The sequence below is a fragment of the Juglans microcarpa x Juglans regia genome, chromosome 2S (genome assembly GCF_004785595.1).
Source record: "Juglans microcarpa x Juglans regia isolate MS1-56 chromosome 2S, Jm3101_v1.0, whole genome shotgun sequence".
NCBI classification, from domain to species: Eukaryota; Viridiplantae; Streptophyta; class Magnoliopsida; order Fagales; family Juglandaceae; genus Juglans; species Juglans microcarpa x Juglans regia.
In genome coordinates, this window is record NC_054597.1 from 13,547,277 (window position 1) to 13,571,856 (window position 24,580).

At 39.3% G+C, this 24,580-nt stretch overlaps 1 protein-coding gene across 1 annotated transcript; it reads left to right on the forward strand.

Moving 5' to 3' along the window:
• Window positions 1-1,301: 1,301 nt before the first annotated feature.
• Window positions 1,302-24,311, forward strand: LOC121251918 (diacylglycerol kinase 5-like). Its single transcript, XM_041151325.1, has 13 exons — window positions 1,302-1,610; window positions 2,578-2,790; window positions 2,867-2,989; window positions 3,128-3,256; window positions 3,690-3,775; window positions 4,589-4,712; window positions 5,648-5,696; window positions 8,014-8,096; window positions 15,107-15,174; window positions 21,304-21,378; window positions 22,543-22,630; window positions 22,767-22,883; window positions 23,620-24,311. Exons 2-13 carry the CDS (start codon window positions 2,590-2,592, stop codon window positions 23,947-23,949), a joined length of 1,473 nt encoding a protein of 490 aa, XP_041007259.1. The 5' UTR covers window positions 1,302-1,610; window positions 2,578-2,589; the 3' UTR covers window positions 23,950-24,311.
• Window positions 24,312-24,580: the final 269 nt, after the last annotated feature.

The following is a 24,580-nucleotide window of genomic DNA, read 5'->3' on the forward strand; positions in this document are numbered from 1 at the left end:
AAGGTCCCAAGTCCCCAGACTTGGCACTGACCCTCCGTCCAACAAAGCCAAGTCCCTACACTCGCAAGAAGACGGGTTTCTTGACTCGATAAAAGCCGAGTACACTCGCAAGAAGACGGGTCTCTTGACTCGATAAAAGACGAGTGCCTACACTCGCAAGAAGACGGGTCCCTTGACTCGATAAAAGCCGATACACTCGCAAGAAAACGGGTCCCTTCACTCGAGCCACAACCGCCATGAGTGGATAAACTTCGAGAACGAGCCGACGAGCTCGACAACCGCCTAACGTGGACCCAGGGGGACAACGAGCCCTCTGACCAATTAGTGTGGGTTAACTCACACAAACTCCAGTGCCAACAACAAGATAAAGACCTCAAACGAACATACACTATACGAATAAACAACAAACATCCGAGCTCCGCGCTCATACCATAAGCGGTCGAGCCCATCTCCCGCATTAGCCGAGCTATGTGCTCACACCAAACGAGGTCAAGCTCATCTCCCGCCTCAACCGAGTTTCGTGCTCCTGCCATACGGGGTCAAGTCCATCTCCCGCCTTAGACGAGCCACGCGTTCGCACTCTACACGGTCAAACCTGAGTTCAAAAATATTTATTGTTTGCGCCAGAGGAACGAATGAACAAGAACCAACCTCCGGAATTTACTTCCCTACGTATCTAGGCAGATCAAGTCAGCAACATTTTTACCTCTAAAGATTCTCAAGATCCTTACCAACCCTTAAGAATCGCGGGGTACTGTGAGGGAGTAAAAACAGTAAAGCCTAGGGCCCAGTCACCTGGCCACTTCAAAAGAAAAGACAAAAGCTAAGTGGGGGACAAGAGGAGTCAATATTTTTCATTCATCGCCATAGATGTACACACTTATGCAGTATAGCCCTACCGGAATACTGTCGGGGGCTCCAAACAACACTGAACTAGGCCCAAGTCGCCCAGTAGACCGAGAATGACTATTTCTCCCATTCTGACCTGTTAAGCAATTTTTACCATATCAACAGATTGTTACCATATCAACAGATTGTTTGAACTTAGAGTTGAACAACGAGTACTCAAACCTTGAGTGAGTAAAAAGTGTTAATTATTTTTATTTTTAAATTTTATTATTTTATTAAATAGATATCTTATATATCAATATTGGTAAGCAAACACGGTTATAAGAATACTTTTCCTAAAAAGCTTACGACGAATTCAGGGCTTCACATTTCTTATCGCGATCCGAAGTCCGAATGATGCTCGGGAGGCCCACACGACTAGCCACGAGGAATTCTGACGTGTCAGTCACATTCACATTGAATATTCCTCCTACGGCCTTTCCTCTGGAAGTTGCACTGTTATATCTCAGATTTGTAAAAAGTTGTTATTTTTGTCACGAAAACCTCGTGGATATATCATATTTTATAAATAAATAAAAATGTCTGAAGCATTAAAGTCAACGTCTACCTGTCCATTCGTGTCCTTCCTTCCATAAATTAATTTAATTTTGTATATAAATTAAATGCATTATATTTCTGCATCCTCAATTCCTTCTAGTCTTCCGCTCAATAATCCCGAAGCGATCCCCAATACGATTCCGATCTGAGATTCTCTTTACCAGGTATTGTCAACTTTTACTTCGCTTCAACCGAATCCGCAAGCAGAGTCTTCGCCTGCGTGCGTTCGATGTGAATTCCATGTTATCGTTTTCATCAAAGCTTGCGGTTTTTTGTTTTTATCATTTTGATATCTTTTTGGTTGCTAAGAAAATGAGTGGCTTAGTAAGGAATTTTCTTTCATTCGATTCGTTAGTTTCTATTTCGCCAACCAATTCTTCTTCTCTCTTCTTGTTTTTTTATTCGTTTGCCTTGTTTTACCGTTGAAAGATATGTTGTTTGGTGAATTTACTGAACGAGCTTTCTTTAAAGCTACTCGCATATAACTTGCGAATAAATTTTGACGTGAAATATTCATCTCTGTAACTTTTAATCTACCATGTCCATAAGAATATTCATTCACCTGCTTGTTTTATATTATTTAATCTATTAAATTTTGCAAACCATTCCTCAAAAGCAGTTTAAATCTATCATATCCATAAGAATATTCACTCAAAACCATTCATCCAAAAGTATGGCACTTTTGCGGTGTTAATATCAAATATTGTTTCTTTCGGTCTTTAGATAAACGGTGTACAGTTGTTGGACTTTTTTTTTTTTACATTTTTGTTTTGATGATTTTGTGGATCTCTTGACCTAATGTAATTCTTTAGGAGTCTCGTGTACGGATCACTTTTACAACAGTTTCTCTCTTATTAATAAATTTTTCTTGCAAAAGATTCATCCAAAAAACTGAATTTGCAAAAGTACCGTCAAATGGTGTTGTGGTTTGTTATTGATATGAATTGTTACTTGGCTATTTGAGTCTGTGACATGTCACTTAATGAAAAAAAGGTTTGGTTCCTGGCTTTTATTTAATTAGCAAATAAGTTGCTAGTATGCATGATCTTCCCTGTGTTTCTTATACAGAGAATCTTTTTAGCTATTTATTACTCCCTGAGCTTGATCACCAGCAATGATGTGATACTGCAGTTACAGGCAGTAATGGTGGATTCTAATTCCGAGACTGCGTTCTTGGCCGAGGATTTCCAAATTCCCACTTACATACTAAAACCTGAATCAGAGGTTGTGACTACCCCCAATGTGCCCGCATGTCCAGTGATAGTGTTCATCAATTCCAAGAGTGGCGGACAGCTGGGTGGGAATCTTCTTGTTACATTCCGTAGTCTTCTCAATGAAAATCAGGTTCCTTTAGTCTCTTGTGAATTAGTTGAGCGTCTTTTTTTTTGCCATGGGGGCTGACTTTGAAATGACAACTCAGGTTTTTGATTTGGGAGATGAGGCTCCTGATAAGGTGCTGCGCAAGATATACGTGAACCTAGAAAAGCTTAAGCTTAATGGAGATGAGTTTGCAGGGAACATTGAGAAGCGCTTGAGATTAATTGTGAGTTTAGAAATGGTTGATAATTTTTTAAGCTTAAGTTTACCTTATCTAGCCTTTTTTATTTTGCATTGTATTATCGCACTGATCTGGTATGCTGTTGACATTTAATAAATCTGACATGAATAGCGGACCTTTTAGGTTGCAGGTGGTGATGGAACAGCTGGCTGGCTTCTTGGAGTTGTTTGTGATCTGAAATTATCTCATTCACCACCAATTGCTACAGTTCCCTTGGGAACAGGAAATAATCTTCCATTTGCATTTGGATGGGTAGGAACTAACCCATCTCTGTAGGTTGTACTACTTTGAAGTGTCTGCAAAAAGCTATAATGGCTAGATCCTTGACTTCTCAATCTCAATTTGTGTAGTATTTTAAACAAGCTGATTAATTTTTGCATCCAATCAGATCTAATGTCCATGCTCTTTCTTCTCTGTTTTCTATGTGGTAAAGCACAGTTGTTAGTCAAGCATCTAGAACATTTTCTTAACTTTGATAATCTATACTCTGAGCTAGAAGATATGTTGTCATCTATAGTTTAGGAATAATCCCCTTCTTAAGCTTGCATATTACCTTCTGAAATGTACAGTTTCATGTATATATTTTTATGTACATGCTTCCATGAAGTTTCTCCATTTTAGCGTGTAAGCATTGATAATTTCAATTGTATCTGCCAAATGTGTAACATCCAGTTTGCTTTTACAGGGAAAGAAGAATCCTGGGACAGATGATCATGCTGTTAAATCATTTTTGGGTCAAGTAAAGAAAGCCAAGGAAATGAAAATAGACAAGTTATGCAACAGGCTTATTTGTCCTTTATAAGCATTTATATAGTTGTGATGTCGCTGCTTAGATGACTTAGACCTAATTATGTTATTTTATTTCGCTCTTGATTATTCTTCAAATATTTTAGTTCTCAGAAAGACACTATTTGATTATCAAGTCCCAGATGATTTATTGTGTATTTTCAAGTTTACTCTTTTATAAGAGACTGCACTCCAGAGTTGCCTCCAAAGTCATTTAACCTATTCTGTTACATAATTTCCATGTGATGTAGATCTCAGAGGAAATGAAAATGTCCTTTTGAGGAATTGCCCTTCTTTTGTATAGTAATATTCAGCCTTCTATTAAGTAGGGGATCTTCTTTGGCATACTACAGATGCTGCCAGGTTGGAGGTTGGTTGAATATTACGATCCTAGTTATGCAGTATTTGAAGAATCACTAAATTTCATGGGTAGAAATGAGTGCAATATCAGCAAAGTTGGGAGGGATTGACCTTTTCTCTTGATGTCTTTCTACTTAATTCCTGAATCTCAAACTATCATTTTGTAGCTCCTGTACTATTTAGTTCCTGAATCTCAAATTACAACTGCATATTCATTATAATTTTCCTTTCATGAGGGTTTTGGAAGGGGGGGGGGGGGGGGGGGGGGGGGGGGGGGGGGGGGGGGGGGGGGGGGGGGGTTGGTTACTTCTGGACGATGGATATCGACAACCTAGTTCATATTTCACTACAATTGCATTCATGCCTCCTTTATAACTCTATTTTTTTTCCCTTTTTCTTCCCACCGATGTGGTTATTGATTCTGTTTCTGTAATCCAGTTGGCATATTTTCATGAGGATGAAAGCTCCAAAAGAAGGCTCCTGTGATCCCATTGCACCTCTTGAGCTACCATATTCTTTGCATGCATTTCATCGTGTCTCCGAGGCAGATGAAATGAATTTGGTACCAGTCTAGTCTTTTTTGCTCCTAAGAATTCGCTGACCATGTGCTGCTACCAAATCTAGAAATTCTATCTTGGCACAAGCAGATGATTACAATTCTTCACAATTTTGTTCTGATACATGCACATCTTTTCTGTGAATGGCTCTGGTTCTCTCCATTTTTCATTCTCTAGTCATTATTATGGCCAGTAGTATTAAGCTAAATAGGAACAATAGTATTAAGTTTGAATAAATCAATGGCTTTTATGCAAAGAAGAGTAGACATCATTCGTATCGCATGCTTCATGACATTGAAGTTAAAGGGAAAATAGAACATTAGAACTCTTTGCACAATACCCACGGAGTGGCAACATTGAAGTGGATGTATGTCTTTATCACAGTTTTTTATGTTAGTTGTGTAATCAGTTGAAATTATATGATATATTTGCTGATTTGGCTCAGAAAAGGCTAATGCATATTGATACATTAATTATTTATGTATCTGAGCTCGAGTAAGAAATTAATTGAATGGATTAGCAGATAATTTCTAATTAATCTACTTGAGTATAGTTCACATCACGAATCTAGTCATTCAATATTTTGAAGGGCCTCCCCTATTCTATGGCTGACAACTTTCTTATGATAGCAGTTTGGATTTTGGAATCTGTGCAAATATGATATTTTTTGGAAATTGTATTTAATGATTTTACCTGCCTGCCTCCATAGCATGTAAAAAGGACAAGTGTAGATTTTCAAATGAAACCTTCCTTGTACCTGACTAACCACTATGGAGTAGCCACTAGTATTATATAGAAGAGAAGCAGTAGCTGTAAAAAATAAAATTAGTCTTTTTTCTCACTTGGTTTTCATTCTGTGAAAGCTTTCCCCTTTTATAGTGGTAGGTAGCATTCTCTTTTGCTTCAAATTCTAACATGTTTATGTCTCCTATTTCCTCAGGAAGGTTTCCACACATTTCGCGGAGGATTTTGGAACTACTTTAGCATGGGTAAGGATACTTCCTCTGAAGTCCTAGATTAATTTAATTTGTTACATTGCTAAGCTTTAAAACTCCTATGTTTCCTAATTTTAAATGCCTTTAATAAATTTTGGAATATATATATATATATATATATATATAGATTTATTCCATATATATATTTGTCTTAGTTGAAGTGCTCCCTTTCTTTCCAGTGACTTTAATTGTATCTTTTTTGTATGCTCTTTTTTTCCCATGTAAGATTTCAACCCCAAAGAATATGATATTGTATTGGCGATGAGATTTAACATTCTAAAGGAATCCAGTTATTTGAACAGTCTCTTACATGTATTAAAATTACAAAAATAGTATTAAGTATTTTATTTTTGATTCTGAGAATTAATTTGAAATTTCAATTAATTGCTTGTTCATCATTAGTATCTTGCAAAAGAAGGAACTTTTCTTGTAAGTAAGATAAATTTTATTGTGACAAAAGAGGGTGTTAACCTGGTACTCAAGAAGTACACGAAAGATCCCCTAATTAGCAAGAGGTAAAAGTGCTAAAAAATCTTTGGAGGTAGAATATTAAAACAGAACCATTTTGGGCCTCAATCCAATGAAATAAGATATTAAGCAAGAAAGACTTAAGCTCTGGCATCTATTTGTCGTAATCCTCAAAATTATGATTATTTCTCTCCAAAGACACCACAATAAACATGATGGGATCATTTTTTTTTTTTATAGAAGTTTGCTCTAATATGGCTACCACACTGCCCTTTCCAACATTTTAAGAGATCCACCATCTGAAAAGGCATAACCTAATCTATCCCAAATAGGCCAGTAACCATGTTCTATGGACAGCTGGGAACCTCACCCTTCTTACACATGCAACACTGATCGATTTGGAGCTTATACGGTAGGAGTTTGGAAACGCATTAGACTAGGGTAGGGGATTTTTACTCGTCCCACTAGACTTGTGTTGGGAGATGGCTCTAGAATAACATTCTGGAGCAACCTTTGGTGTGGGAATAATGCCTTAAAGGAATCATTCCCTTCAGTTTTCCGTGTTGCAAGCGAGAAAGAAGCTTCAATGGCTGATCTAATGGTGATATATGGGGACCAAGTCCAATGGAACATTAACTTTAATAGGGCGGCCCAAGATTGGGAAGTTGGTAGCTTTGAGGAATGTTTAGTCTCTTGTATTCCATGATAACATCGAGCACTCCAGGTGTTGACTTGCTATGGTGGGTACCCGCAAATAAAGGCACATTCTTGGTTTGCTCTTTCTAGAAGTCTCTCACACAGTCGCAGATCATTCAATTTCCATGGCGAAAGATTTGGCGAAATAATGCACCTCCTAAAGTGGCATTTTTTGCTTTAACTGCATCTCTGGGAAAGATTTTGACAACGGATAATTGGCGGAAGCAGGTGATTATAGTAGATTGATGTTGCATGTGTAAGAAAACTAGCGAGACCATGGAGGATCTCTTACTGCATTGTGAGCTTGCTAGAGCGCTATGGGATGAAGTTTTTTGCAGATTAGACTTAGCTTAGGTTATGCCCGCCTCAATGATAGCGCTGCTGGCCATCTGGACAGCACTAGGAGGTATCCAACAAATCAAAGTTGTGCGGAAGATGGTTCCTATCTGTATCCTATGGTGTTTGTGGCTGGAGCGAAATGATCAATGTTCAAAGACAAGGAGCACACAATAGAGGAACTTAGATCTCTTTTTATTAGAACTCTATTTCTATGGGCCTTAGCTGTAGATTTTAATGGCCGTGATGTTCATGACTTTCTTGTATCCTCTATTTCTTCCTAGATAGGTCCTATCTCTTGTATACCATCTTGTGTACTTGGGTTATGCCTATTATTATTAATACAATCGTTTACTTATAAAAAAACACCGATCGATTACTACAACACCATTCCTCATATTGTTGAAGATAAGAAACTTCCCAAAAACCTCATCCCAAGTGAAGAAAGCAACTCTAGGGGAGCCTTATTTTTCCAAATGAGCTTCCAAGGTAAAGGGTCCTGTCATGAACACAACAAATGATAGAATGATTTTGTTTCGAACGCTACTTTTCTAGATGGACCCCACACCATTTTGTCTTTACCATTGCTTCTCACTATGCAGAAATAAAAACTCTACTGAGTAGAGTCGTGCACCATATGACAATGATTGTTACATAAGCCTCGCTATCACAAGCGATTCTTAATAACATTTATACCTTTCTTTATTTCTTTTATTCCAACTTGAGTTTTGTAAATGAAATTTTGTTCTCTATTTTACAGTCTTCATTGCTCCATATGGTGTTAGAATAACCTTTGTTCTCTTTTCCATAGGAATGGATGCTCAAGTTTCATACGCTTTTCATTCCGAGCGAAAGTTGCATCCTGAAAAATTTAAGAACCAGTTAATTAATCAGGTATTGCTATTCTTTCTGCTCCATTTTTGCTGATACAAAGACGTCAACTCTAGTTATACTTATAATGGACATTTTTGTTTCCTCTACTTTTATTATTGAATCTGTTAATTTAATACATTATGCCCTTTTGAAATAAATTTTAGAATTGAAAAAATTAGTGTTTTCAACTGTTAGTATCAGTTACACTTCCCCAGATATAATAAGACCTGTTTGGGCGACTGGAATATACATAATAGTGATTAGATGCCTTGACAGAGGATATTGGGAAGCAAAATTGTCAGTGGTGAAGAATTGTATTAGTTTTATGAAAAAAATGCAATACTTTTGCTGCAGAAGTGCCTGGATTGTACAGGGTAGTATGGATAATTGCATTGAACAGCTGAAAGACAGTTAGAGTTTGTATAATGCAGTGATATGTTATGCTTTCCATAATCATATATCTAATTTTGAGTTATGGTCATTAGAGCATAATTTTAGGTTAATCATATGGACATTGAATCTATTCATATTTGTACTGACACAAAAATCTGTTCATATTTGTGAAGTTAAATAATTTACATGAAACTTTCCTTAGTTTCCATGTTCAAGTTCACGTGGAGACACTTTACTTGCTTGGTACTTTTGTGATGTGTCTCTTAGCATTTCTTTGCATTAGTTGTCTTGATTAACATGTCGATGGCCAATTAATGCATTCAAGTTGTATGCTAAATCCACAGGACTTTGGCACTTGATTTGTTGATTTTTATCTCCACAGTCTGCTTAAATGCTTTTTGAAAAACATAGATAAGTTTATGTTGCATAATGACACTGTTTGAGTAGTGCTTATGCCTTTCCCTTTGAGAGCTTGCCTGGCATTTGCATTTATATAGGTTTATTTTTATTTATTTTTTTATTTATTTTTTTGGTACTTTTAAATGAAAGTTCATTATTTTGAACGAGGCAATGTATAAAGCTTTTTTTTTTTTTTTTTTTCATCTGAAAAATTGGAAATAGAAAGGCAACACCATGGTTGGCATTATCCAATGGTATAGGGTGTTAATGAAGAATGACTTAACTCCAACACCGATTTTTCTTAGTCCTCAAAAACTATGTTGGTTTCTTTCTCTTCATAGACACCATAATATGCATGATGGGATCATCTTGCACAAAGGTGTGCACTCATGGTGGCCAAACTGCCCTTTCCAACACATAAGCTCCACCACACGGGAAAGAGTCACTAAATCAATCCCAAAGAGATCGAAGATCATGCTCCATAGGATACTTGCAACCTCTTTCAACACTGTTTTTTCCTAGTCCTCAAAAGCTGCGTTGTCTGCTTTCTCTCCATGGACACCATAGTATACATGATGGGATCATCTTATACAAAGGTGTGCACTCATGGCGGCCAAACTGCCCTTTCCAACACATTAAAAGCTCCACCACATGGGAAGGAATCACCCAACCAATCCCAAAGAGATCAAAGATCATGTTCCATGGATACTTGAAACCTCACAATGCAAAAGAAGGCGATCCTATGTCTCCTCACTTCTCTTGCACATACAACAATGATTAACTATTATAATTCCCTGTATCCTCACGTTCTAGGTAAGAATTTTTCCTTAAGGCGTCATCCATGTGAAGAAAGCCACTATAAGTGTTGATGCATTTTTTTGATGGGTTCAGAACCCAACAATATGGTTGAATGGCCCACGATGGTAGTTTGGGCGTTGATTCGATCCTTGCGTACTCATCCATGAAATAAATAGCAAATAAAGCATATAAAATGTAAATAGAGAGAGAAAGACAGAGAGAGAGAGAGATAGAGAGACAGATATTTACATGGTTCAGCATAAAAGCCTACGTTTACCGGTAGTTTAGGGGCGAAATTCACTATACTGGGTAATTTTACAGTCTCTCTTGGCTTCTAGAGGAAATAGTGTTTCCCAGAGGTTGAAGAAGATGCCTCCCTTCTGGAGAGAGAGAGAGAGTCCCCCGGGATGTTAGAGAAACCTTTCCTTATAGAGTTATTTAATCCCCCACATTTGTAGTGGTCCCTTTATTTTTTATAGAGATCTCCTTCATTCTTTGAAGTAGTTGAGTTCTACTTGCCCTATACCACTTTGTCAGTCAGCTTTCTCTGTCTTTATAACTTCGGTAATGGGCTTTTAATGGGCTGGACTCTAGTTCATTTCATGTCCAACAGATGCCCATGATTCTTAAGGTTGAGTTGTCCAACAAGAAGGCTTTAAGAATCTTCAAGTCAACTACGAAAACTATAGAAAAATAAATTCTGAGAACTTGTCCTTGGTTTTCCATTGTCGTGTGATGCAATGAAGATCTCCGAGGTTGGACCTCGAGGAGAAATGAAATCCTTGTAAGCGCCTCTGAGGATGGTCCTCTTAGAACGTTTGTTTGTGTGAGCATATATATAATAATCGAGCATACTAATGCTCGTGTGTAACTGTTTATCGTTAGCAAAGAGCATTGGATTTCTTGCCCTCTGAGATGGTAATCCAGCATACTATTTATTGTGCGTAACTGTTTTTCGTTGGTGCTAATGGATTTCTTGCCTTCTGAGATGGTTTCAAGGTTGCGTTGATATTTTGGCGTTAAAGTCAGAGTTTGTTGGTTGGAACCCGTGCTAAGTAGTTAGGGAGCCCGTTGACCCCTGGTCCATCTCAGACAGTTGTCGAGCCTATTGATTCATTCCCGAAGACAACCCGCATGAGGCAATTATGGAGCTCAAAGGTTTGTTCTTGGAGGTAACTTGCTGGTGATGGTTATGGTGAGAGACTACCCCTGGTTGCATGCGCGTGCGCTGACGCTTCTTGATGAAGCAGCTAAAGGCTTGTTTGACCGCTCTATTGTGGCAAAGGCGTGTATGTGTGCCTTGTTCGGGGGAACTCAGTTGCATGTTGCTCGGCATGGCTGCTATGGCAAAGGCGTATGTGTGCCTTGTTTGTTGTGGTAGAAGGCATGCTTGACCATGCTGCTATGGTGACGACATATCTGTGCCTTGTTTGCTGTGGGAGGAGGCATGCTCGATCGCACTGGTGTGGCAAGAGGTATACTCGCCTTGTTTGCCGTGGGAGGAGGCATGCTCGATCGCACTGGTGTGGCAAGAGGTATACTCGACCGCACTATTGCGAGAAGTTTTCACCAAAAACCAAATTGGTTAGCGTAAATAATCTAAATCATGAGTTTGAGACTTGCAAACCTAAGCCAAGTGGCCTAACAACTTGTAAGAATTCGATTTCCGTAGTGCCCAAGTGATGCTCGAGGCACCCAAGTGAGGCTTGAAGGTGACCCTATTTTATGGGGAGCTTGTTGCTTGGGATGAGCGTTATTGCTCGGCTAGTTCCTTTGTTGATAAGGGAGAACATCGTTGATCAGCATGGTATTATTGCTCGGGAGAGTGTTGTTCCGTGGTGGGCTATGTTGTTGCTTGGGAAGAGCGTCGTTGCTCGGCATGGTCCTTTGTTGCTTGGGGCGAGCATTATTGCTCGGGAGAGTTTTGTTGCTCGAGGCGAGCATTGTTGCTCAAGAGTGCTTTAGTGCTCAGGAAGAACATTGTTGCCTGCAATTGTCTTTCTTTGTTGTTCATCATGCTCACCTGAAGTCTCCTCATTGCTTCGGGGAAGTAGTCGTGCCCGAATGTCCATCCATCCGTGCACTCATCCAGGCTTAGTGCCCACTTGTCCATCTGTGTGTTCATCTAAGCTAAGTGCCTTGTAGAAATTTGAGGAGCTTTATGGTGACAACATCCAAAGTTCAAACTTTTTAGCCGAAGTTAAATCTCGTGATTGGGGCGAGCAAACCAGGGTGGGCTTTGTTGCTCGAGTGTTCTGAGTATTTGTTGCTTGAGGCAAGTTTCATTGCTTGCCATGCTTGGGCAAGCTTCATTGCTCGGCTTTTTCTGTTCAATGCTCAACGAGCTACGCGAACGCCAGGCTTCGGTAGGTTTGTGCCTCAGGGCGACCCCCCATTACTCACCATGATGCGAGCAAGCAATGGAGTTTCATTGCTCGCCCAAAATGCTCCTTGTGTGGGCAGGTTAAGTACTCCGCCTTGCTTTCCTTTGCTAATCCTTGTGAGGGCAAGCTAATCATTTACAGCCCAAATGAGCTCCATGGTTACTTGCTTTGATCGTTTTCGAGCATTGATGTGGTAGGTGCCCCTAGGCTTCTATCCCGAGTGAGCTCATTGCTCGCCCGGGATTTTCCAAGAGGTCTCATGGGTGTTCCAAGCAATGGCCCAAGATTCCAACATATTCCCAATAAATGAAAGATAAAGAGAAACAACAGTTAAACTTATCTATTTCTATCGTGTGAAATAGGGGCTTGGTGCAACTAGTTTTGAGGTGTTGCGGTGTAGAGAGATTCCTGGTCGGAGGCACTCGGTGTGGACTAGGCCGCATCCATGGTAGACATGCGGGACTGCTTTTCCTATGGTTTCGACTTGCTTTGTTTGTGGGGTTTAAAACAGGGGCTGATGTGGCTTTCACTGGTGGTCATAGGGAAGCTCTTGGGCAATGAACGGAGTTTGTTCGGTAGCCCTAGCTCCTGGCAGTGTGTGGAGTAGTCTCCAATGGATGAGGTAGGAAGTGGTTGGGACTTTATTCCTCCTCTCTCTCTGTAACACTCTGTTGAGTGTAGTGCCTCTTTTGTGTTGAACTAGCTTTTGTTGGGTCATGCGACTTGTTGTTTTGAGAGTGATTTGTTAGTTCTCACAAAATTGCTGTTGCATTTTTCTGACGTCGTTGGAGTGCAACAATACGGTTGAATGGCCCATAATGGTGGTTTGGATGTTGACACGATTCTCTCATACTTATTCATGAAATAAATAGCAAATAAAGCATATAAAATGTAAATAAAGAGAGAGACACAGAGATTTACGTGGTTCGGCATAAAAGCCTACGCCTACAGGTCATTTGGGGGCGAAATCCACTATATTGGATGATTAAAAGTCTCTAATGGTTGCTCATAACTCTCAATACAATGGAGGAAATAAGGTTCATCGGAGGTTGAAGAAGATGCCTCCCTTCTGGAGAGAGAGTTTCCCGGGAGGGTAGAGAAGCCTTTCCTTGTAGAGTTATTCGATCCCCCTACGTTTGTAGTGGTCCCTTTCTTTTATAGATATTTCCTTCTATGGAGTAGCTGAGTCCTACTTGCCTCATATCACTTTCGTCGGTCAACTTTCCTTGTCTTTATCTCTTCCTTTTATTCCTAGCAATAGGCTTCTAATGGGCTGGACCCTAGTTCATTTCATATCCAACAATGAGGTTAGCCTTATTTTATGCAAATAACCTTCCACCGGAAAGGGGCTTTGACATGATTACATAGCGTGTGATATGATTTTAGTTCCAGTACACCTCCTGGATGGGCTCCAATCCATTTTATAGTCATCATTATTTCCCACCCCCAACGAGTACAATCTGTCAAAGAAGGATGAGAGGAGCTCCACCTCACAATCATTAGACTCTTTATTATAGGTAATCCCCCATCGAATAGATTGAAGCTGAGAGGGATCCACCACATAAGCTTCCTTTATGCTAGACATTTGGACATGCACTCCTCATTGATTGATCCCTACACCACATGTCATGCCAGAAGCAAACCTTTGATCCATCCACCACCGTAACACCAATGAAGTGGGAATAGTCTCCCTAACCTCTTCTAATGCTTTTCCAAAGACCAACCCTAAAAGACTCATTTACGCATCAACCTCCTCCCATACTACCATATTTTGTGTCTATTAACACCCTCTAGAGGCTCTATTTCTCACATGCATAGTGCCAAAGTCATTCCCCCAATGGGATTGATTGTTTCTCACCTTTAACCCGTCTTCTTCAACCGGTGAACATACCTTGGACCATTTTACAAGATGGATCTTGTTTCCTTGGCCCATACCTCCTCATAAGAAAGTGTGCTATAACTTCTCCAAAATATTAGCAACTCCCATAGGTAGTAATAGGTGCTCAAGTTGGAAAGTGTGCTTTTGATTATTGTATTTCTACCACCCTTTGACAAATGGAAGCACCTCCATCCAGCAAGATGACGCTTCTTCCTAATACTGCCATCCTATGCCCAGCTTTATATGCTCCTGCTGATATAGGGGTTAATTTCATCGGACTTGACTCACCACAGTTGACTCGTCGATGAAACTCAGTTCGAGGCCCATCGTCGGGAGGTGATTGAGACAAAACTTCCACCCTACTGAGCTCTTTGTGAAAGGCTATCCATCACTTTCGATTTCTTACCTCCGGGACTACCAATAAGCCCCTCCGACCCCACCTCCCATACACTAAGAGCTCCAAGAAACGACCATAGTTCAAACATCGCTGCAACAAGAATGTGTTGTTCCCTTCCCACTAATGGTCAACAAGATCTTTATCTCCCTTCATTTGGAATAGAGCCTCTATTAAGGACATCAACCACTGAACACTCGCTTCCCCCATAGACAATGACCAACTTCCCCTCTAGAGCACTCAATGACGTGACTCATTGACCCCCATCTTTGTTTTGAAGACAAAGTACTTGGCTTTTATGAACAGTCAAGTTGACACTCCCATTGGAGAAGAGTGAATTTTGAGACCAAAACATCCATGTAAACATTTCATAAAATTGATCCTTTCCTGTCTAAAGATGATCAGTCCATTTATTTCTGATGATATAGATGTGTGCCTTGGATGCCATAGAGAGTATGAATAGATCTATTCAAATTTCATGAGATAACCAAATAGACCCTCAGATTAGATGTGTAATGTGCAAAATAACTTCTTCAAACTCTTTTACGGCATCTGTGGTATGTTATTTTCTTTGATTTGTTGTAATATTAGCTATGTGAAATAAGATATAACCTTGTATGATATAAATAATGCAAAATATGCATTTGCCTTGATTGGTTTGTAAAGCTACTTGATATCATGTAGTTATTGGGTCCTGATTGTGTTTATATTTAATTTATGTTTATTAGATGAAATGCTTCTTATTCCCTTCTTTTCTTATTATTTTATTTTATTTTTAAATCAGGGTACTTATGCCAAGCTTGGATGTACACAAGGATGGTTTGCTGCTTCTCTTTTTCATCCTTCTTCCCGGTGAGTACAAAGATATGGTTCGTTAAACAAGGAAATAGAATGCCTTTTCTTGTTGTTTCCTTGAATTAGTGTCCCAATACCCACTATTGGGCAACTTGGTGGACAAGAATTTTTCACATATCACTACATGATTATTTAAATTGAAACATGAGTCACTTTAGGTTAAGAACACACACACACATATTATAAGTAAACAATTGTATTAATAAGAATAGGCATAGCCGAAGTACACAAGATGGTATACAAGAGGTAACACCTATTTAGGAAGAAGAAATGGAAACAAGAAAATCATAAAAATCAAGGCCATTGAAATCTACAACTTTAGCCCAATAAAGTTCTAACCAAAAGTACTCTTAAGTTCTTCTAATGAGTGCTCCTTGTCTTCAAACGTCCAATCATTATGCTTCTGTCATAAGTACCACAGAATACATATAGGAACCATCTTCCACACCGTTGTGGTTTGTGAAATACTGCCTAGATTTGTCCAACTGGCCAAAAGCTCAACCACTGTGACAGGCATAACCCAGGCTAGCTCCAAACTTCTGAATACATCTTTTCATAATACTCTAGCAACCTCACAGTGCAGTAGAAGATGATTCACAGTCTCATCACTTGTTTTGCACATATAACACCAGTCCACCATAATCACCCTGTGTTTTTGTAAGTTATCCATCGTCAAGATCTTACCTAGAGAAGTTGTCCAAGCAAAAAATACCGTTGTGGGAGATGCCTTGTTTCTCCAAATCCTTCTCCATGAAAAGTGATTATCCTGCGGTTGTGTGAGAGACTTATAGAAAGAGTGAGCCGAGAATGTACCTTTTCCTGCAGGTACCCACCACAACATGTCAGATCCTTGAGTGTTCGGTCTCATGGAGTATAAGAGTCTAAAAAATCCAAAAAGTTGCCGACTTCCCAATCGTGGGCCGCCCTAACGAAACTCACATTCCATTCCAGATATCTCCATGAAGTCATCCACTGAGGCTTCTTTCTCACACGGAATCCTTTCTCACACGAAATCCTGAAAATTGAAGGGAACGAGTCCTTAAGGACAATATCTCCACACCATAAATCATACCAGAAGTTTATTCTAGAGCCATCTCCCAACACAACTCTAATGTGACAAGCAAAAACCCCCCACCCTCATCTAATGTACTTACATACTCCCACTCCTTAATCCCTACGTACCTCCCTAGTGCTCCACTTCCCCCCCCCCCCCCCCTAAAAAAAAAAAAAAAAACACCTCCATACTCGAAGTTAATCACCGACTTCCATAAAGCTTTCCTGTTCATATTATAACGACATAACCATATTCCAAGTAGGCCTTGATTGAACACCCTCGGATTTCTAATTCTCAACCCACCAAAAGAGATTGAGGAGCATACCTTGTCCCACTTAACCAGATAGAATTTGAATTTATACCCTCAGACCACTCCAAAGGAAATCACGATGAAGTTTCTCAATATGGATTGCCACACTCGTTGGAATTGAGAATCAAGATATGAAATAAGTTGGTTGATTTGACAGAGTGCTCTTGATTAAAGTGATCCTTCCACTTTTCGACAAATACAATCTCTTCCAACCTGCCAATTTATGTTCAATCTTCTCAATAACTGTATCCAAAAGAGATTTAGCCCTTGAGGCACCCCCCAAAGGAAAACCAAGGTAATTCATTGGAAGAGAGGAGATCTTACATCCAAGAGTGTTAGCTTACAGCCAAATCTTGTGAATATTACCAATTGTTCTGCCTAACAAAATGTTAAGAGTATCATCTGGGAACAATAAATGAGAAATGTTAAGAGTACCCCTATTGGTGTCACCCACCAAAAATCCAGTCACAAAGCCACTAGTAACCAAGGAGCCTCCATACAAATAGTACCATCTACGTTCAGCATCTCAATGGCATTAGTTCTCCTATGGGAGTTAGCCACTCTATGAAAAAACTTTGTACTTCGATCTCTTTCTTTCAATCACAATGCTCGCAATTTTTGCCGCCAAGAGATTTCCTCCAATAAGGTAACCCTCTCTAGTTTTGAAACTAACTCTGTCTTCCAAGATAATTCTTCCAGAGGAAACCGACCCTCCTATACCCTCTCTACCTCCTATAGCTCCTCCAACATGGCCTTCTTACGTTCGTCTATATCACCGAAGGATTGGGAATTCCAAAGCTTTAAATCTTTTTTTAAAGCTTTTAATTTATCCGCAAAAATGAAGCTAGGGGTGCCATGAATCTGGTATGAGGACCACAATTGCCTGGCCCTATTTACAAAATCTTCTATTTTCAACCACATATTCTTGAATTTAAAATACCTACGCCCTCCTTGAATACCACCACAATCTAGCAAAATAGGAAAATGATCGAAACAAAGGTGAGGAAGCCTCTTCTGACATAGCTCCAGATAATGAATTTTCCACTCCGAGAAGACTAAAAATCTATCCAATCTCAACCACATTTGGTTGTTAGACCACGTGAATGCTCCGCCCATAAGAGGAATATCCACCAATCCCAAATCGAAAATATACTGAGAATTCCATCATTGCTGGCCGCAACCTACTTTCTCCTGATCGTTCGCTTGGAAACCTTATAATATTAAAGTCACCACCAATGCACTATGGTAGGTCCCACCAGCCATCTACTCCAGCTATCTCTTCCCATAGAAGTCTTCTATTGCTGTCCAAAGCTCGACCCATAAATACCAACGAAAGCCCACATAAAATTTTCTTCTACACTCTTTAAAGAGCATGCCACTGTGTACTCTCCAATGAACTCCTCCATTTTCTTTAACACCCTTCTTTCCCACATAACAAGTACACCTTCTGAAGCCCCAATAGATGCAAGATAAGCCCAATCCACATATGGACAGCTCCATAAGCTTTGAATGATACTTCTTGGAATAAATCTAAACTTGGTTTCCTACAAGCACACAATGTCCGCCTTCCACTCACGAAACAATTTTTTTATTTGAAGACGTTTATTAGCCTCATTAAGCCCTCAGACATTTCAAGATACGATCTTAGACTTCATAAAGAAGGTGTTGACCCCCTCCCTTTGGATCTATCTCTACTTGAGCTGCTTTCATAGTTAATAGACCAAGTTAGGGGATGCTTGGGGAATGAGATGAGATGAGATGAGATGAGAATTTTGTAAATAGTAGTAAGATGGTTTATAAATAGTAGTGAGATAGTTTGAGTTAAGTAATTTTTGGATTTTGAAAATTGAGAGAGAAAAAATTGAATAAAAAAATATTATAAAGTTAAAATATTATTAGAATATAATTTTTTAATATTATTTTTGCTTTAGAATTTGAAAAAGTTGAATTTTTTTTTATTTTTTATTTTTTATTTGAAAAGTTGTAATGATTAGTTTGAAAGTATTTGTGTTTGAATGATGTTTGAACAATGAATGAGATTGAATAAATGAGATGGGATGTGATGAGAATTACTTCCAAACATCTCCTTAATCTCTTAACTTCCTTTGTTTTTTGGATTCTTGATTTTTTGGATTCTTCAATGGCAGTAAGCAAAGCCATGAACTATTCCTCAAGACCCTCACATTCAATCCCCACACAGTGTTGAATTTCCATCACCTTATGTAGAACCCAGTCAGAGGCACCGAGCTAACATGGTAGCAGACAGTTTAGGGGTATGGGCTCCTTTATCTCGTCCCTAGTTGCCCACTGTGACCCCATCGGCACTCCCATCTCCTCCTTAGCAAAGAGAGGCCTAAATCCCACTCAGAAACATCGTACGAAGGTACTAGCAACCTTAAGGGCCCTCCATCAACACCCTCGTCACTCCAAACTCTGTACACAACTCTCAGGCCACATCTGCTTGCTAAAGAACCTTTGCTGGAGACGAAATCACCTAAGACTCAAGAGAATATTGTTCCTTGCTACCCATCGAACTTGTCTGTCTGTGCCAAAGATCCAATGTCCGACAGTGAGGTAATGTTGAGAGCCATATATGGCTCCGCTGTTGTCGACCCCGCTGCTATTGTGTTCACCGTCTGGGCCACCATCGAAGGTTCCTCGGCTGGTTGCAATTCAATCGGCACCTTCTTTAACGAGGTTGACTGACTCCTGTCGGTAGAAGGCCCGACATTGCCACCCTCGTTGATTCTCCACACGGGTTGGGTCCCAACCTTAGCCTTTCCTTTGTTTTGCCCCACAGGCCGAAGCCTAGTGGAACGGCCCATAGGATTTGCTACTTGCCCAGACAACTTCAGCTACCAAACTACTAAACTGAGGCCCCATACATTAAGAAGGTTGCCAAGTCCACGTACCGCATAGCCTAAGCCCATAAAATGTTTCTCCTCAACACACCATATTAAGGAGTCTACTTTCTTTTTCAGTGCCATCAATTTCGATTTCACGTCCAGAAGTTTATTGTGCATGCCATCCTCTACCAGACCGACAGCGAGCCTCCCACCTCCACCTTTCCACCAAGCACTTGTTGTACCAGAAGTATGAGGAGCCTTTCCGGTCCCATAACCGTTATTGTGTCTTGCAGTGGCTCCTCTCTGAGCTGCCAAAATGCCGACCTCTTTACCCCTATTCTACTCTCGAGACTGCACCGGCGCCGTCTTCTGCACCAAGGCCTCCCTATACAAACGATTTTGTGGTTGATTCACCACCACCAACGGCCTTAGAAATACACCTCCTCTATTGTGAGTCACATGTCCTCTCTCTTTTACGACATCCCTCAATGCATCCGCCATTCTCTTCTAGCCTTTATTGTCCACCTCTTCTGGTATGAAAATAAAGCTGCATTTGCCACCACCACTGTACTCCACTAAATCAATGCAGCTACCGTAGGCATTTGAACACCTCTACGCAATGAAGCTTCTGGTACCCTCTCTTGAGGTGGTGTAAAAATCCTTTTTTCACCCTTCTGACAGTCCTCCAGTATTTTGGCGAACCATTACACCATGGACACCCCCAGCCTCATCTCTTTCACTGCCCTCCAACTCCTCTCAATAATAAGCATGGAATTTCCATCCTTCGACAAAGCAAAAACTTTTGATTCTATCACTAAGTGTTTCAGGAACCCCTTAATCACATTATTCTCACCTAATAACTCAAAACTCAAACATAATCTCACCGTTGAAACCCAACAAACATCATCGGAAATAGGGTTTGTATGCAGAGAAAATTTTTTGTAGTAGTATTTCATTTACAATAACCTCATTCTGACTCTTGAGTTACATTTCAGTACATGCAGTCATGCCCTTTAAATTTTCGGAAATCTAAACAAACTCTTAACTCATAGTATGAGTTTTGGCATGGATCGAAGCTTACTTGGGTGTTTTCTGCATTGTCAGACATAACATAAATAAATTTGATATTTTATTTAAGTATGTGTTTTTAACAAATATATTGAATCGGATTTACTCAAAACCGTTTTGTGTTCAACAATGTCACTTGAGAAAATACTATGGTAGCAATAGCTACTGCTCTGGAAATAATGGACGTCTATTCTATATTTCATGAAAAAGAAGAATAAGTTTTATATTTCAATACTGCTTTATCTTTTCTTTATTTTATTAAATAATATATAAGCAGATGCCATATGTTACTGTAAAATTTTCTGCTCTCTGGTTTGTACCTTGATAAGTGTCCGCATCATGATTATGCTCTGGTGGAGTTCCCATGTACTCTCCTAGTTCTTGTAATGTAATCCTCTGACGGCTCAAGAAAAGTCCAATCCACATCTAGGCCTACACTCTAAAAGGAATAGCTAATGGTACAACTTGAGCCCCATTGGAATCACTAAGAGCAAGAACTTTTGCCACCCAAGCAATACGGGATCCCATACATCACCTATATTCACCATTCGCAATGGGGTACCACAAATCCTCATCATCATTGTCATCGTAGTACTATATTTGTTTGCTTTGATGAATCACCGGTTACCAACAGACATGCAAAGGCAGAGTTTTAGTGAGTCACTTTAAAGTTGATCGCATAATCATGCAGAGGAATTTGTTTCATTGTCTTCATTTTTGTCCATATTCTTGGTTGGATCCTAGAACAGCAACTACCGAATTGATTATCTTCACTCATAAAGATACTAGATTACATAGTATAAAATATATAAATATAGTAGATTAACTGATATATTTTTTAAATAAAGGAGTGTGGCTCACCTTGCAAAAGTACTCATCCTGCCAAAGAAGGGTCAGTGGCAAGAACTCCATATACCTAACAGGTAAAATATTCTGTGTATTTTATACCATAATTTAATTTAGTTTGCTTTTTCCAGGTTTCATGTTGCATCTAATTATGGACCATTTGGATAGCATATTGTTGATATGTATAAGGTCAATGCATCCTGTGTTGTTTGCACTTACAATAAGGTGTCTGGTGTATCTACTACATTGGGCTGCCCTCCATTGGATTTTGTGAGATTTAATGCAAGTTTAGCTACTATATTTAATGGGAAATAACATGGATTTCAATTCTATCTGATTTTTTAATAGTCCATAGATGTAGGAAGTTATCTTGCAGGTGACAATATCCTCTCTAGTCTTAATTGTAGAATTTAAAAAGAACATATAAAGCAGGCCTTTACATCCTGTGCTGTTTGCACTTACAATAAGGTGTCTGGTGCGAGGAATTCCTTATTATTTTTATTATCATGTACCTGACATGCATCTGTTTATCTAGGACGCATGATTGCTTCTCATCATCTGTTTGCTGCTAACATTTGCTTCAATATAGGATCCTATTGTTTTGAAAAGTTCTGTTCTTTTTAGTTTTTCAGGTAAAAGGTGTTAGGCTCGTTAGTCACTGAGTGTCATTAATTTATATTACAACATCCTTTACGGGTAACTCTCCAGTAAATAATCTCTTAATTTCTTGGTTGCTCGAAGATTGCAAGAGTGATTATTTTCTGTTACTGCTGCTCTGATCGTTAGATGATTAATGTGCTATCAAACCAAGAACGTGCACTTTATAAGTTTTCTCTGGTGTTCTATTTGAGTTTTTAGGGTAAATTACACTAAAACCCTTGAACTACAGCCCCTTCTATATGGTTTTCGAACTACCAATTTTGGCACATAGCATCCGAATTCAAAAGTTAAGTTGTAAGATATCCCGGCATTTTTATTCTGAAATGACAAAATTGCCCAAGTTATTTTATTATATTTTCTTTTGATGAGGGCAATTGGTTATTTCGAGCCTTAAGAAAGTATACAAGGTATACATTGCAAATGAAGTTTCAAATTGGGGTACAAAAGTGCTAAAATTAGTAATTTGGTGGTCAAATTGCAAAAGTGATGGTAGTTTTGTGGATTAATTATAAACTTCCCTAATTAAAAGTCCCTTTGCTTCTACTGACTTTTTTTTTTTTTCCTTTCCATTTTAAATACAGCATCAGGTCTATAGTTTGTCTGAACTTGCCTAGCTTCTCTGGTGGACTAAATCCTTGGGGAACACCAAATCCGAAGAAAAAGCATGATGTCGCTCCCAAACTTGGCTTGTCTTTTCTTCCCCCGCCCCAGTCCCAAATTTTGTGTTGATCTTGATTAGTTTCATGCAAGTTGATTCTGCTTATGTAGATCTAATAAAAATATCCTGACACAATATGACTTGCAGAGGGATTTAACTCCTCCATTTGTTGATGATGGCCTTCTGGAGATTGTTGGGTTTAGAGATGCTTGGCATGGGCTTGTTTTGCTTGCTCCAAAAGGACACGGGACTCGTCTTGCTCAGGTGAGAAATAAAAAAATTAAGGGTTAGCCTGTTACATATGCGCACGTGCGGCGCGCACACACACACTTGTGTATATATATATATATATATATATTTGTAGTTTTCTAGAAAATGCAAAGACAAATCTCACAAAAGAATTAGACCCTAGAAATCGTGTGATTTTGGATAAATTCATTATCGGTACACACACACATATATGCCATATATATACACATATATACATATATTTGGCAGCATATGGGATAAGCCTCATGGCTAAGAGGATCACAATCTTGATGGTCCGGTTAGAGGTCCAAATCCTTTAAGAGTTGTGATATATGCTATATCATAATACTGAGATGAACTCCTGATTTTTCTGTCCCTTTTTTCTTTTTAATCTTTTCATTGGTGGGTAGGTAAACACTGCTTGCATTTCTAAATTGGATTGAACCATGATCTGACGTCCTTCTCAACTTAGTTATTGTAGGGATGCTATTTGGTTAGGAATTGACCTGTTTTATCTTGGTCCTCGGGAAAATGGCTTCCTTAGAAGATATCTTTGCTGATGTCAGCCAAATATATCCAAATATATGACCTCTTAGGAGGGAAAGGGTACATCTAGTTACAAATTTGATTTTTACAGTTGAATGACTTTGCTGAGCACCATTTGACATTTTATATTGGATGACTCAATTCTCAATACCCACTGAATGATCTGAGCATACCACTGATTTCTTTGGCTTTATTTTGGCCGTAGGCACACCGAATCCGCTTTGAGTTCCACAAAGGGGCAAGTGATCATACGTTCATGAGGATTGATGGGGAACCCTGGAAGCAACCCCTCCCAGTTGATGATGATACTGTCGTGGTAGAAATCTCTCACCTTGGCCAAGTGAATATGCTTGCAACTGAGAATTGTAGGTCTAGAAGCGTCCATGATCCCACAACACCTAGCCATGATGATGCTGAGGAAGAAGATGATAGCAATGAAGAGGACCCTACAGAAGACGAGGAGGCGTTCAAGAAGTTTGGTGCTGCAGACACATTCAAGATCCCCGACGGGGTTGATATTTCCCATCTAAGCTAAAACCTTCCAATTTCTTCACCAATGGCTTCAATCATCAATCGTGCCCTTTCTGCAGTCAGCATTTTGTCGAGTCTTGGAGTTCCAGTATGGTTTCAAGTTCTAGCTCTTCTATGATGGCTTCATTACAAATTTGATGTCAAGTGGAACAGCATTCACAATTTGAGGGCCAGGAGGGTTGTTGGTTGAGGGGACAATTCCTTTAAGAAGTGCTCAATTCATATGGTTATCTTATGCCTTTGTAATAAAGTAATAAAAGCGTGCAATCTCCCTTGATGCAGTTGTAACTATGTTTATACATAGTGGAGTGATTAACAAATGTGGATTGGTGTTATTCTTTTCAAATGAGAATGGATTGTGGGTGAGTTCTCTCTGTCTCGCTCTCTCTCTCGATTTCGGTTCTTCCTAACCTTTTTTTCGTTTTTTGTTATCGAAACATAATGATCCGTGCACGTACAGCTCAAGTTAAGATGATTTTCTTGTTTTATGCTTCAACTAAGTCACTTGATACGATTCATGTTAACATCTTTTCATAGATGTCAATTTCATTTGCAAAACTGCTTAGACTATGAGAAAATCAGGCTACAAGAAAGAGGAATGCATTTTGTGAAGTCAGTACAAACACGCATTTCTG

Coding starts and splice junctions, on each gene's coding strand:
- LOC121251918 (XM_041151325.1), top strand. CDS start 2,590: ATGGTGGATTCTAATTCCGAGACTGCGTTCTTGGCCGAGGATTTCCAA. Junction 3,257..3,689: donor TTCCATTTGCATTTGGATGG/GTAGGAACTAAC, acceptor TTGCTTTTACAG/GGAAAGAAGAATCCTGGGAC. Junction 15,175..21,303: donor CTTTTTCATCCTTCTTCCCG/GTGAGTACAAAG, acceptor TTTTAAATAAAG/GAGTGTGGCTCACCTTGCAA.